The following is a 15,010-nucleotide window of genomic DNA, read 5'->3' on the forward strand; positions in this document are numbered from 1 at the left end:
TGTAATAGTATACATGTTGAGTTAAAGAAATTTCATAGTCGTTGGAATGCCATGAATACTTGCAATCCAGATTGCTGCAGTTCCCCCCTTTTATGTATGTTTCAAATTAGGTGTGTACCATTTGTACTGAGAACACCACAGAACAAACTATCCAAAGGCCAACAATTTTAATACATGTTTTGGTTTGTAAACAAATTATAGTAATTTCTTACACATTTTTGGAAAGTAATTGTATAAGAGTTTATGTACCTGCTCCTAGATATAGTGTGTAAATTAAAATTTTGTTCAAAAGAAACCTCAAAGTGGATCAAAGATGTAGGTATTAGACCAGAAACCCTGCACCTAGTAGAAGAAAATGCAGGCCCAAATGTACATCATGTCAGCTTAGGAACTGACTTCCTTAACAATACTCCTAAAGCGCAAGAAGTAAAATGAAATCAACAAATGGAATGGAATCAAACTAAAAAGCTTCTTCACAGCAAGGAAAATAATCAAGAATGTAAAAAGAAAGCTATTAAATGGAAGAAAATCTTTGCCACCTGCACCTCAGATATCATATTGATCTCGAGGACAAATAAAGAACCAAAAAACGAATAACCCATGGCTGGGGTTGTGGTTCAATGGTAGAGGGTTCACCTAGTACATGTGAGGCACTAGGTTTGATCCTCAGCACCACATAAAAATAAATAAATATATGGGCAAATAAATAAATAATAAATGGGTAAAGGAACTGAACAGGCACTTCACAGAGGAAGAAATACAGTCAACAAATACATGAAAAAATGTGCAACACCACTAGCAGTTAGAGAAATGCAAATTAAATCTACATTGAGATTTCATCTCATTTCGGTCAGAATGGCAATTATCAAGAATACAAACAACAATAAATGTTGGCGAGGAGGTGGGAAAAAAAGTACACTCATACATTGCTGATGGGACTGCAAATTGGTGCAACCAATCTGGAAAGCAGTATGGAGATTCCCTAGAAAACTTGCAATGAAATCACCATTTGACCCAGTAATCCCACTCTGCAGTATATATCCAAAGGACTTAAAATCAGCATATTACAATGATGCAGCCACATCAATGTTCACAGCAGCTCAATTCACAATAGCTAAGCTATGGAACCAACATAGTGCCCTTCAACAGATGAATGGATAAAGAAAATGTGGTACATATACACAATGGAATATTACTCGGCCATAAAGAAGAATGAAATGATGGCATTTGCAGGTAAATGGATGGAACTGGACACTATCATGCCAAGTGAAATAAGTCAATCCCAAAAAAACCAAAGTCCGAATGTTCTCTCTGACATGTGGATGCTGACTATCAAGGGGGTGGGGGGGAGTATAGGTTCGCCGGATTGGACAGAGAGGAATGGGGGAAAGAGAGGGAGGATAGGAATGGGAAAGACATTAGAATGAATTGGACATCACTGTCCTATGTGCAAATATGATTACATGACCAATGTAATTCTACATCACGTACAACCAGAAGAATGAGAAGGTAATACTTCATATACGTATGTCAAAATACATTCAACTGTCATGTATAACTAATAAGAACAAATAAAAAAATAAATATTTATGGAACTGAGGGTATAAATAAATGGTAGCACAAGCTCAGGAGGCTCAAGGTTCTGGATTCAATCTCTAACACTGAAAAAATAAATTACAGAATGAATGAATAAATGATCAAATGATCAATTTTCTTCAAAAAGCAAAGTATATTAAAGAAAGAAGTACTTAATTTACTAGATCAGTAAAACAAAATACACAGAAACATCTGGATCACATGCTCTTAAAATAAGAATTCCATAGTGTGGGAAGCCATCCTTATCTAGCAGAATCAGACAGTTCCCTGTCTAGTTTCCCTGAGAAAATGACTCCCCTAAGTCCACTCTATCTTGCTCATCACAGTAGATCCTCCTGTTCTGGGCCCATTTACCTGTGTGTCTATAAATAAAAGACAGTTGCGCTACTCCATGTTCTTAGAGGCCAGAGTTGGTATGGCCAGACCCGTCACGCCCCCTCTCATTATTGGCTCTTGTGTATTTATTGATTTATTTATAGCCGACCTCATCCTCCAGCAGTTAATCCTTTTCTCATGCACGCAGGACATGGCAGAGAGACTCCCTACACCATAGTATGTCAATAAAGAGTTTAAATGATGCTATAAAATATAACAACTTATATGGAACCAGACCAAATAACCATTGACAAATTAATAGATAAAGAAAACATGGTTATATTCAAAATGAAGTTTTATTCAGCCATAAAAAGAATTGTGGCACTGACTGATAAATGGATGAACCTGAAGAACATCATGAAAGTCAAGGATCAAATATTTTCTCTCATATGCATTAGACCAAAATAAGTTTAAAAAAGAAAAAAAGAAAGAAAGAAAAGTGGGGATATTGGGAAATTACATGAAAATAGGAGATCAGTGGACTAGAGGAAAGGGATTGAGGGGAAGGAAATTAGGATGGGAAAGGGGAGGAAGAATAGAATGAAAGTGACCAAACTATCCTATGTAACTCAGAGGTACTCTCTGTTCACAGTAGACTCTCAGTACATACATATGTGAATATACACAGTGGATTTCACCTTTATGTACACCCATAATGTGTTATTTAAAAACTATAAAAAAATAGAAGAAAGACCAGTAAAGTAGGGAAAAGAGAACAGGGGAGGGAGGAAGGAAGGGAAATGATAGGTACTAGAAACTGAATTGGAACAAATAATATTCCATGCTTATATAATTAAGGGAAAATGAACTCCAATATTATGTATTTAATTTTTTTTAAATGTATCAACTTAGAATATAATATTCTAAACCTGAAAAAGTATATGCTCTCCTTTTGAAGTTCAAACTTCTCATACAAAGGTTCAAAAAACTAAGTCAAATCAATACAAAAGGAAAGCTAGTGGGTGGAAAAATCCCAGAAATTGTTTCCATGAAACCAAAACATTTACAGAATAGATAACTGACATATAGAAATGTTTATTTATAGGCATTATCAAAACTCACCAAAGAGATAGGATGTGTTTTCAGTTTTGTCCATGGGATCTACAAATAAATTTTTTTCATTAAAATGAAGTACTAAAAATAAATATATAAAACGGTAATTAATTACAAATACTATCTTTATATAGTGATAGACACCAAATTCTATGGGATGACTTTTTTCTTAAAATGCAAAATAATAAACTAGGCAGCTCATTCATACCTTTGAAATCAGATGTATCTATCTTATTAAAAAAATTACTAGCTGTATTTTCTTAATTGACTAAAAATTTCAAGTTCTTTTAATTATGTTTTTCCCAGTCCTTAAAAACATATTTTAATTTCATGATTTAAATTAAGAATTCCAAGCAACGCATAATCACTGTTGTTTATTTAACAGAATTCTGACCAATATTTTTGTAAATATTCAAACAAATACAAAAGTTAAGGCCATTAATGTAAAATTCAGGCAATATAAAAACTTAAGGCTCAACTATATCCTGCACTAAAAATGTCAAGTCTGTGTAGGTATTTGGGTCTATGGAGGATAGAACCAAAATAAAGATTACCATAAAAGTATACAGGAAGCCAGGTATGGTAGTGCATGCCTATAATCCCAGCAGTTCAGGAAACTGAGGTAGGAGGATTGTGAGTTCAAAGTCAGCCTCAGCAATTTAACAAGGCACTAAGCAACTCAGTGAGACCCTGTCTCTAAATAAAATGTAAAACAGGGCTGGGGATGTGGCTCAGTGGTCGAGTGCCCCCGAGTTCAATCCCCGGTAACCCCCCACCCGCAAAAAAAAATACAGGAAAAATTTTCAATCTTTTCTTAGAAACCCAAATTTTAATTTTGTGAAAAAAATTAACATGCAGTGTATTTCAAGTAAGTAGACTCTCAAACTAAGCCTGTTTTTTAAAAAATATTTTCAGCTGTAAATAGACGTACTATCTTTATTTATTTTTTTATGTGGTACTGAGAATCGAACCCAATACTGGTGAGGTACTGGGTTCGATTCTCAGTACCACACACATGCTAAGCAAGTGCTCCACCACTGAGCCACAACCCCAACCCCTCAGACTGGTCTTTAAAAGTAAGAAGTGATACAAATCAACAAAGATAAGGATAATAACTTATAGTAAGTACAGAGTATGGTAAAAACAGTAAACAGAAACCTTTAAACTTTTAGAAAGAAACAAATGACAAAACAGATAAAATTCCAAATAAAAGCATAATAAAAGCAAGTAAGAAATAACAGTTCTTATGCTTTCACTTGAAGTAAAATACTACTTGCTACAAATTTAAATTGTCTCATTTAGGATTAGGGATATAGCTTAATGGTAGAAAGATTGCATAGCAGGCATAACGTCCTGAGTTTGATCCCTAGCACCATAAGAAGAGGGGGGAAAAAAGTTCCAATTGGTGAATATTATGAAAAAAATGATTTTTTAATATGGGCCAAATTAATTATTTTATTACTAACAAAGTAATGATTTTACTTAAAATATTTATTATATTATAAACAAAATTAAAATCTGAATATTAATGACTTCAATTATATTCATAAGGTACACAGTCATAAATATTTATGCAAAGATATATTTCTTTCAACAAAGGACTTCTTCATATAATGATTTAACACAAAATATTTATTTTAAAGGATAGAGATGAATTAAAAAATGATAACATAAGATGAGGCCCTTCACAGATGTTAAAGTCTTACCCTAATCGATGCTTTGTTACAAAAAACTTTGTTGATAGCAAGCCACGTGGGCAAATCCAACATATTCTGGAGCACTTCTTCATCCAACTCCAAATTCTTCAGTTCACCTTCTCCTTTAAGAGTACTTAGATTTATCTTGTCAGGAGATAAATTTTTGGTAAATCTGAAAGAGAATATATGTTACATGTATTTTAGTGTCAGTTACTATATGCCAGCATCATTCTTGCAAATATACAGAGCATTAAAAACATAATAGTGGCTCTAAGAAGCACAAAACCACAGCGATAGGTTCTGCTTAATCCATGTTCAACGTGTTTTGTTGTTTTGATTTCTCATATCCACAGCGCTCTTATACAAAGCGTACAGTTTGGGTGGCACCCGTTTGAATGTCATGTTCCCATAAACAAGCTCTCATTCTTACTTTTTTCCAACTTGTCCAGTATTTAGTGGGTACCTACCACTATTTTCCACACACTATGCAAACAGTGGGGTTGACATTTTGTTCATTTCACTACAGACTGAATCATAGAAAGGGATAGTCCAATGCTATTAACCAAGGTACAAAGAAGGGAGGGGAATGAGCAGCAGCAGCAGTTGCAGCAACCAACAGCAACAGGTGTCATTCATTATCCCAAGAATAATGGCCAAAGGACAATAGTACTCCTTCTAGAATTATCTGGGGATTGCTGGTATTAGAAACTGATCTTAAGCATTTCAGAATAAAATCTGGAACATATATATTGTGTTAAATAGTCTATTTAGAAGCCAAATTTGGTGTTTTCTGTGTGATACTTTAAAACAACAATTATTTAAAATCTTGAATTAGCTGTACAAATACCAATTATTCTTTCTATAGGAGATAACGGAACCGAACCATAAATTTTTTTTATATAACTATTACCATTTCAATGGACCTTTACTTTATGTATTTATACGCAGTGCTGAGAATTGAACCCAAGACCTCACGCATGCCAGTGTTCTACTACTGAGCCACAACCCCAGTTCCAACCATAAATGTTAAAGGAAAGTGTCAAATATTAGAAAGGAGACAAGACTTTGATTTTTTTTTTTTTTTTTTTTTTTTTTTTTTTTTTTTTTTTTTCAGTGCCAGTGCCAGAGATTGACCCCTGGACCTCATGCACAGCAGGTAAGCATCCCATCACTGAGTTACATTCCCAGCCCAGTAAAAATCTTTAGCTTAAAAAAATATTGGAAACAATAACAGTTAATGTAACAACTAACATGTTCTAAGGGTTTACTGTATGCCATGGGTTTATTATTCTTTGCATGCATGACTACTACACCTAATTCCTGTGATGGTCAATACTAATTTTATCTCTACTTTTGAATGAACAAACATAACAAGAAACTTGAACTTATATGCCTAATGTCACAACTATTTATTATAATAAACTACAAAGGAATTTTGAAATACTTTCATATATATTACTTAATCCCCAAAACAATCCTAAAAAATGAAAAATTGCTAACTTTACCTAGGAAGTACTTTTGTGAAAGTGAAACCAAAGACAAAATTACTTTTTTTAAGTTAAATATTAAAGCAACCGTGTCCTGAGTCATGTGCATGCTTTACATGTCAAAAAGAATACCTATCAACACACACATACTTCTCCACTGATGACAAACCAGAATTTCTTGAGACAGATTCTACCTGGATTCATATTTTCTCATAGAATGTCAACTGAAAAACACAAAGTTCATTTTTAACCAATATTTGATCAATGATGCTAGGTTGTATTATAATGTTAAGTTGTATTATACTTCCCATTAATCATGTCTGACTCAATATCATTAAGTTTTTTTCCATATTTTTATTGGTGCATTATACTTGTACCTAGTGATGGAATTTGTTATTAAATATTCATACATGCAACAACATAATTTAGCCACTATCATTCCCCAGCATTCCCTCTACCCTCACTGCCTCCCATCCCTTGGGGTCCCTTTTCTTGATCTCCCCTTGATTTTTAGGAATTCACCCCCACCTTTGTTTTCCTTTTCTCTCCAGCATCCACATGTGAGAGAAAAATGTAGGACCCTTAACCTGAGTTTGACTTACATCACTTAACATGATGGTCTCCAGTTCCATTCACTTTCTTGCAAATGACATAATTCATTCTTCTTTAAGGGCCGAATAAAACTCCATTGTGTATATATATCACATTTATTTATCCATTCATCTGTTGATGGACACCCAGACTGGTTCCACAGTTTATTGTGAATTGTGCTGCTACAGACAAGGGTATGCATGTATCACTATAGTAAGATGACTTTAATTCTTTAGGATAAATACCAAAAAGTGGTATATTTGGGTCAAACTGTGGTTCCATGCCTAGTCTTTGAGGAGCCTCCATACTGATTTTCATAGCAGCTGTACTAATTTACAATCCCACCAACAGTGTAAAAGTGTTCCTTTTTCTCCACACCCTTTCCAGAATTTACTATTTGTATTCTTGATGACTCCTAATCTGACTGATCTAGTCTCAGTGTAGTTTTGATTTGCATTTCCCTAAATGCTAAGGTTGAACATTTTTTCATGTATTTATTGGCCACTTGTAGTTTTTTTTTAGACGTGTCTGTTTAGTTCATTTGCTCTTTTATTAATTAGATTATTTGATTGTTATTAAGTTTTTGAGCTCTTTATATAGTCTAGATATTAATCCTCTGTCAGAGGAGTAGCTAGCAAAGAGTTTCTCCCATTCTGTGGGTTTTCTCTTCACATTCCTAATTGTTTCCTTGCTGTGTAGAAGCTTTTTAATTTGGTGCCATCTCATTTATTATTTCTTGGCATTAATTCTTGAGCTTTAGGGGTCCTATTGAGAAAGTCATTGTGACTAAAAGCTGGAGTGTTGACCCTATATTTTCTTCTATGAGTTGCATAGTTTCTGGTCTACTTCCAAGGTCTTTGGTTCATTTTGAGTTGATTTTTGTGCAGGGTGAGAGAGAGGGTTTAGTTTCATTCTTCCATATGGATAACCAGCTGTCCTAGCACAATTTGTTAAAAAGGCTATCTTTTCTTCAATGTATGTTTTGGCACCTTTGTCAAGTACCAGCTGACTGTATCTGTGTGGGCCTGTCTTTGTCTTCTATTCTGTACCATTGCTCTTTAAGTCTGTACCATTAAGTTTTTGATAGGCTGTCCTTCCTAAACATAGATAATCTTTAAAACAAATGAACAGAACAACCTGTCACTTCCTTGAAGAAGAATATCAGGGCTAGAAGGAAGCATCTAATAAGTACTTATTGAGGAATCATGATAGAGACACACTGGTGAGCGGTATACTCAAGGTCCCTGACCTTGTGAAGTTTTTGGTTCAGCTAATGAGACAGAAGATCAAAGAGTATGACTAAGAGAATACTGGAGGGGCCCTAATGCAGAGCTTCTTTGAAACAGAGGTTTTTGAACTCATATCTAAAGGATGAGAAGATGACCCAGCTATACTATACCACTACTCAGTATTTGTCCTGAAGAACTAAAGTCATCATACTACAGTGAAACATGCATACCCACGTTTAAGGCAGCACAATTCACAATAGTCAAACTATGGAACCAGTCTGGATGTCCACCAACAAATGAATGCATAAAGAATAAATGTGGTATATGTACACAATAAAGTTTTATTCAGTCATAAAGAAAACTGAAATTATTCATCTGCAGGAAAATGGAGAGAACTAGAGATCATTATGTTATGTGAAATAAGTAAAACTCAGAAGGTTAAGAGTATATGTTTTCTCTCACATGCAGTAACTAGAGAGGAAAAGGAGAAAAAGATGGGGGTGGATCTCATGAAAATTAAGGGGACATCAATGAGGAAAGGGACCAAGGAGAGAGAAGTGTGGGGGAGAGGGAAAGTGCTGGGGAATGATACGGGCCAAATTAAATTGGTATACTGTGTATTCTGTGCATATACAAATATGTAACAACAAACCCAAACAGAATGTACAACTATAATGCATCGATAAAAAATGTGGGAAAAAATAAAGATTGTGAAGAATTAACTGGGCAAGGAAGAGAAGGTGGCAGGCAAAGTATTATAAGCAAAGAGGAATAAAATGCATCAAAATTCTGAGAAACAACTGAGCATGGTATAAAACAGAACTGAAAAAAGATCAGCAACTGGAAAATAAAAAGGCCAGGATAGCACAAGATAAATCTGGAAGGAATATGGGTAGGAAGGCAGAATATACAATGCCTTGCCAATTTCATTTATTCGTTCAATAAATATTTGCTAGTACTCACAATTTAATAAGCACCAGGTATCTGAAAATGAACCAAAGATTAAAATCTCTGTCTTCATGGGAAGGAGACACAGAATAAAAAGAAACAAATCCACGGTAAGTCAGATTCTGATAACTATGAAAGTAACTATAAAAATGCAAAATAAGTAGTATAAATGAAGGAGACAAAGAGAAGGAACTAGCTATGTAAATATTTGGAGGAAACATGCTCTAGGCAGAAGAACAGCAAGGGCAAAAACTTGAGATGGAAACACGCAAGACAAGTCTGAAGAACACCAAGAAGGCCAATGTGGCTGGGAAAAATAAAGGACTTTCATCTTTTAAAGAATCACTCTATTAGCGGATGATGACACATATAGGGGGTGGGAAGGGGGCAGGAATGGAGGAAGGTGGGACTCTATAGAGGGGTAAGAGGGGTGGGGGGGGGAATAACAGAATGAATCAAAAACTATTACCCTAGGTAAATGTATGGTTACACAAATGGTATGCCTCTACTTCATGTACAAACAGAAACAAGAAGTATCCCATTTGTTTACAATAAAAATGAATTTAAAAAAAAGAATAATCTTAACCAAAATCTGAAGAGAGGAAAATAAATAAATAAAACAACCATCTTTCCTCATTAACCAAATCTATCATAATTCTTAATAAAAAGTAAGTAACCTTAAATTAAAATTCTAGGCTACTGATTTATCACTGATTCACTCCTTAAATTAGGAGGAAACAGAGAATCTGAATAAATACAAAATCAAAAAAAAAAAAAAAGAATCACTCTATTGAGAATATGTGAAAAAAAGGACATGGACAAAAAGGAAGCTTTTGTTATAATCCAAATGAGAAAAGATGTTGCCTTGGACCAAAACAGAACAGTGGGAGGAGGTGAGAAGGGAACAGTCTAGATATATCCTGAAGGTAAAGCCAACAAGATTTAAGACTAACGTATGACACCAAAATTTAATTCTAAGTAAGTGGAACGATAGAGTTGCCGTACACTCTAAAAACAGAGTGAGGTAAAAGGTAAAAACAGAGAGAGAAATAAGTTTGGAATTAAGGGTCAGCGTTTAGACTTTGAACAGTCTGAGAGAGACCTACTACTGGAGGGCTGAGGGTATAGCTCAGTGGTAGAGGGCTTGCCTAACAGGCTTAAGGCCCTGTGTTCAATCCCCAAAGCCCAACCCCCACCCCCAAACACCACCAAAGAGATGCCATCCAGGACAAAATGCCAATTAGGTAGTAGTAAGGTATTGGCTGCAGATATAAATTTGGTAATCACCAGATAAATGACAGACAGCATTTATAGTCATGAGACAGATGAGATCACTGAAGGACTGAGAATAAAAAAAGAAAATGACTCAAGACCTGTGGTTATGGACCACCAAAAGTTCAACAAAATATAAAAGAAATGAAGAAGGGAGATTAAGATGGTAGGGTCAGTAAGACAGGGGAGAAATCAAATCTGTTTTACTTAAAGATGAGAGAAAATTCAGCATGCTTATATGCTTTATGCTTGATGATAATGATGCAGAAAAAGAAAATTACTAGTAACCAGGAAGGACCAACAATTGTTGGAGCAAATCCTTGGGAGCAGGCAGATACTGTACACAAGAGGAAGGGTTGGATTGAGAAGGCACATTGAGAATTCATGCCCAGTAAAAGGAAAAGAAGAATAGATGGCCACAGAAGCTTGTAGAAATGCTTCTGCTATTTTTAATGAAGCAAGATTACCAACTAAGAGGAGAGAGTGTCTTAGAAGAGAGAAAAATGTGTGAAACTGTCAAGTAGGGGAGCAGAACAATAGGCTAGAACAACTAGGATTACCGGGGAGTACTAAAGACTCACTTAAAAATAAAGATAACTTATTTAAAGGGAAGTCAGTTACTGTGATTTTTCTTCAGAAATTATACTTGTCTATTCTGTCTGTCATGATTTATGGTCAAGTACAATAAACAAAGAGAATGGTCATGGGAACTGAGGAATTACACAAGAGAGTGATTACAATGATGGACCACAGAATCTGCTAGGTAGAGAGGTCAAGTGCAGATAAGGACTAAAGAGCAACAGGTAAAAGACCTGGGAAGCTAGGAGGTGCCAGAATGCAATGTTTAAAACTAAAATTACAAAGCGGGTGGCAAAAGCAAGATTCAGATCTAGCTGGGGAGAAAAGTGGTTGATTACTGAAGGAGTAAAATCAAGGATCAGGAAGCCAGAACACTAGAAAGACCCTATTCGTGGGTACTGAAATCGCCAATCATGATTATAGGAATATTATATTCCTCATCAAGAATTTAGCAACAGTGGGCTGGGATTGTGGCTCAGTGGTAGATCACTTGCCTAACATGAGTGAGACACTGGGTTTGATTCTCAGCACCACATATAAATAAATGAATAAAATAAAGGTCTATCAATATCTGAAAATATTAAAAAAAAAGAAAAAAGAATTTAGCAACAGTGGGGCTGGGGTTGTGGTTCAGTGGTAAAGTGCTTGCCTGGCATGTGTGAGGGGCTGAGTTTGATCCTCAGCATCACATAATAAATACAAAAAGCTATTATGTTCCCCTACAACTAAACATAATTAAAAAAAAAAAAAAAAGAATTGAGCAACAGGAAACTGGTAAATGACTATATGAGGAAGAAAATCTTTTAAACACTTGTCACATCTCATCCTTTGTAATAGCATTGCCAAACTGAACAAAAGAGCAACTTTGGAAAATACCACTCCTTTTTACATCTCTGTCATCTGAAGTTCCCTGGAACATCTAGACCTTCCTCCACCAAGTGGACTCTTGCTTCTCCCTTAAGGGCCAGTGCTACAGTTTGGATGTTGAGTGTTTCCCAAAGGTCCTTACATGTAAAGGCTTTATCCCCAATGTAGTGGTACTAAGGTGCATTTTAAGAGATGGAAGCTTCTTAGATCCTTGGAGATTATGGGGCTCTGGTTTCCTTTCTTTCTTTCTTTCTTTCTTTCTCTCTTTCCTTCCCTTCCTTTCCCTTTTTCTCCCTTTCCCCTCCTGGTTCAAGATGTAATAATTTGCTTAAACCAAAATGCACTCCTGCCATTGCCACCCACCATTCACCATGAGGTGATGCAACCAAGGACTGGTCCTGGGCCATTTGGATATTAAGTCTCCAAAACTGTGAGCTAAGTAAACTTCTATTTACTTCATAAGTTGCCAGTCACGCATTTCGTTACAGTGACAGAAAGGTGACTAACATACCCAGCTCAAAGAAACTCTTCTAGAAATTTGCCCTGGCTACTCCAAGACATTTACTCCCTCTGGTGTGTTTCAAAACCATTTTGGCTGTGAAATCTGTCACCCCATTGATGGCCAGGGTTGATCTGGCTGATATGGCTGGCTAGGTAGGTCTTCCCTTCTTTCCTCACTCCTCCATATTTATCTTCCCCAAGCTGCACAGCTGGGGGAAGAGGATAACCTTCCCCAATACAGGAGGACCATTCTTCGGTCAAGAGTACTTGAATAGCTCTGTTCTCCTGCAGAACCTACAAACAAGCTCTCAAGGTCCAAATCATGCCAGGCATGGTGGCTCACACCTGTAATCCCAGCAGCTTGAGAGACTGAGGATCACAAGTTCAAAGCCAGCCTCAGCAACTTAGCCAGATCCTGTCTCAAAATAAAAATAAAAAGGGTTGGGGTTGTGGCTCAGTGTTTGAGTGCCCCTGGGTTCAATCCCTGATACAAAAAAAAAAAAAAAAAGTCAAAATAATTTTATACTATAACCATAGATATCACTTCTCAGGCACTCATAGCTATTAAGTACTAATCACTGAAAAGCTTTACAGTCTTTATTTCAATTAACCTTAATAACTATAAAGTAGGCATAATATTGTCTCCATTTTTAAAGTGGTGAATCCCCAGTTATGGTGGTGCAGGTCTGCAATCTCAGTGACTCAGGAGGCTGAGGCAAGTGGATCACAAGTTCAAGGACAGATTTGGCAACTTAATGAGTCCATGTTTCAAAACACACACACAGACACACACACACACACACACACACACACACACACACAGAGATCTACATATGTAAACACACACGTATGTGTGTGTGTGTGTGTGTGTGTGTATAAAGGAAGGCTGGGGATGAAGCTCAGTGGTAGAGTGCACCAGGGTTCAATCCCCAGTATCAAAAACTTTAAAAAGTGACATGTGGTGATGCACAACTGTACTCACAGTGACTTGGGAGACTGAGGCAGTAGGAGTGCCAGTTCAAGGTCAGCCTCAGCAACTTAGCAAGTTCCTTAGCAATTTAGCAAAATGTTATCTCAAAATAAAAAAGGTTGGGGATGTAGCTCAGTGGTAAACAAACCCTGGATTGAATCTCCAGTACCCCATCAAAAGTGGGGAAACCCATTCACTAAGATGTTAAATAACACAAAAAGTGCTAGAGTCAGGAACTGAACACAGGCAGTCTGATTCCTGACTTAATGGTTTTAACTATTATACAGAACTGCTCCCAAGAAATAACTTCAAAATACTAAGCATTTAAAACTAGTTTTAGAGAGCTAGGACCATGCCTTAATAATCTCTGCATACTCTACAGCACATAACACAATAAGTACCTAGTGCATGCTAAGAATTCCTAAGTACTCCGTAAAGAATGAGGACTGTCTGCGAGGAACGCAATGTTCCCTACTCCTAAATCCAAGGGCCCAAAGGCTAGGCATAAAGTTCTTATAGATCAGTTTTTCTGGTTGTGTTTAGAAAGCTAAATTCAGGAAATGTCAGTTCTTTATGTGGAACTGCAAACAGGAAGTCTCTAGAGTGCTCTCCATTTCAGAGACAGGAAGAAAGAAGAGAAAAGGAGAAACATTTCCTAGCACTTGAAGTAGTTTTTTCACTTGGGAAAACAAAAAGTTTCTCTTTATACCTTGAGTACAAGTACTTCCAAGAAATAAACAGTTGACTACTTTCTATCATTTGTCCTACAACATCTTGTATAGTTCTAGGACATAGTAAATTCGTCAATCTACAATTTACAAACTTAGTTGTTTAATTTCAGATATATTTAGGTCTCAAATTTCACTATCATCAACTCCCATGGTATACCTCGAACCAGAAGAAATTTTCTTCTATGTATTGGGACTTAAATGGGTTTGCATATACACTTGGATATATTTAATATCTAACCACTTCTTTTTGTCAATCAGGCTAATGGGCTCCTTGTTTCAGTAAGTCCCTTTAATCCTTCAAATACACATCTGTTAGTACCTGTTCACCTTACTAAATCCTTCTATCCTTCACTGGTAAGACCCAATTTAGAATTTATATCCAAAAACTAGTTTTTATAACTAACTCTTTTTTTTTTTTTTTTTTTGGGTACTGGGGATCAAACCCAGGGCCTTGTGCTTATAAGGCAAGCACTCTACCGACTGAGCTATCTCCCCAGCCCCTATAACTAACTCTTTGAAGATGACCAAGAAGGGCACATGGACCACAAATTTTCAAAGAACAAATAAAATTTAAAGAACACAAAACTATCCGTAATTCTTTTATTACTCAGAAGGCACTCAGAAAATTAACAATTTTTTCTAATTTATCACTAGGAACATCCATATGATTTGTAAATACAGCCACAAAGAATTAAATTTATAAAATATTTACTGACTACGTGGCGATATTCAAAAAGTTTTTTGTTTTTTATTTCAGTGTTGGGCTGGGAATGTAGCTCAGTGGTAGAGCACCTGCCTAGCAAGTGTGAGGCCCTGGGTTCCATTCCCAGCACTGAAAACAAAAAATTTATTTCAATGTTTAACTTAATTCCCAGTATGTTTACTTCAACTGTCTTTAAAAGGAAAGGGTAGGGGGGTGCAAGGGGAGAAGGAAGAAAGGAGGCAATAGAAAAAAATGAATCTTTAAAAATTAAATTTATCAATGATATTTGGACTTTCTGACACTTAAAAATGCTTTACTTTGTCAGATGTACTTGGCTTTCTAAGCTGTGAGCAGTGGCACATAGTTGTAGTTCCAGCTACTCAAGAAGCTGAAAAATAGGAAGATCACTGG

At 36.0% G+C, this 15,010-nt stretch overlaps 1 protein-coding gene across 2 annotated transcripts in view; it reads right to left on the reverse strand.

The window, feature by feature from the left end:
- Bltp3b (bridge-like lipid transfer protein family member 3B) overlaps positions 1–15,010 on the reverse strand; it is a 99,529-nt gene that overhangs the window by 56,812 nt on the left and 27,707 nt on the right. For both annotated transcript variants that reach the window (XM_047548892.1, XM_047548893.1), the window contains 2 exons: positions 4,731–4,893; positions 3,034–3,072 (listed from right to left, as the gene is read on the reverse strand). In XM_047548892.1, the coding sequence (XP_047404848.1) occupies positions 3,034–3,072; positions 4,731–4,893 (202 nt within the window). The remainder of the gene's footprint in view (positions 1–3,033; positions 3,073–4,730; positions 4,894–15,010) is intronic.

The sequence above is a fragment of the Sciurus carolinensis genome, chromosome 4 (genome assembly GCF_902686445.1).
Source record: "Sciurus carolinensis chromosome 4, mSciCar1.2, whole genome shotgun sequence".
NCBI lineage: Eukaryota > Metazoa > Chordata > Mammalia > Rodentia > Sciuridae > Sciurus > Sciurus carolinensis.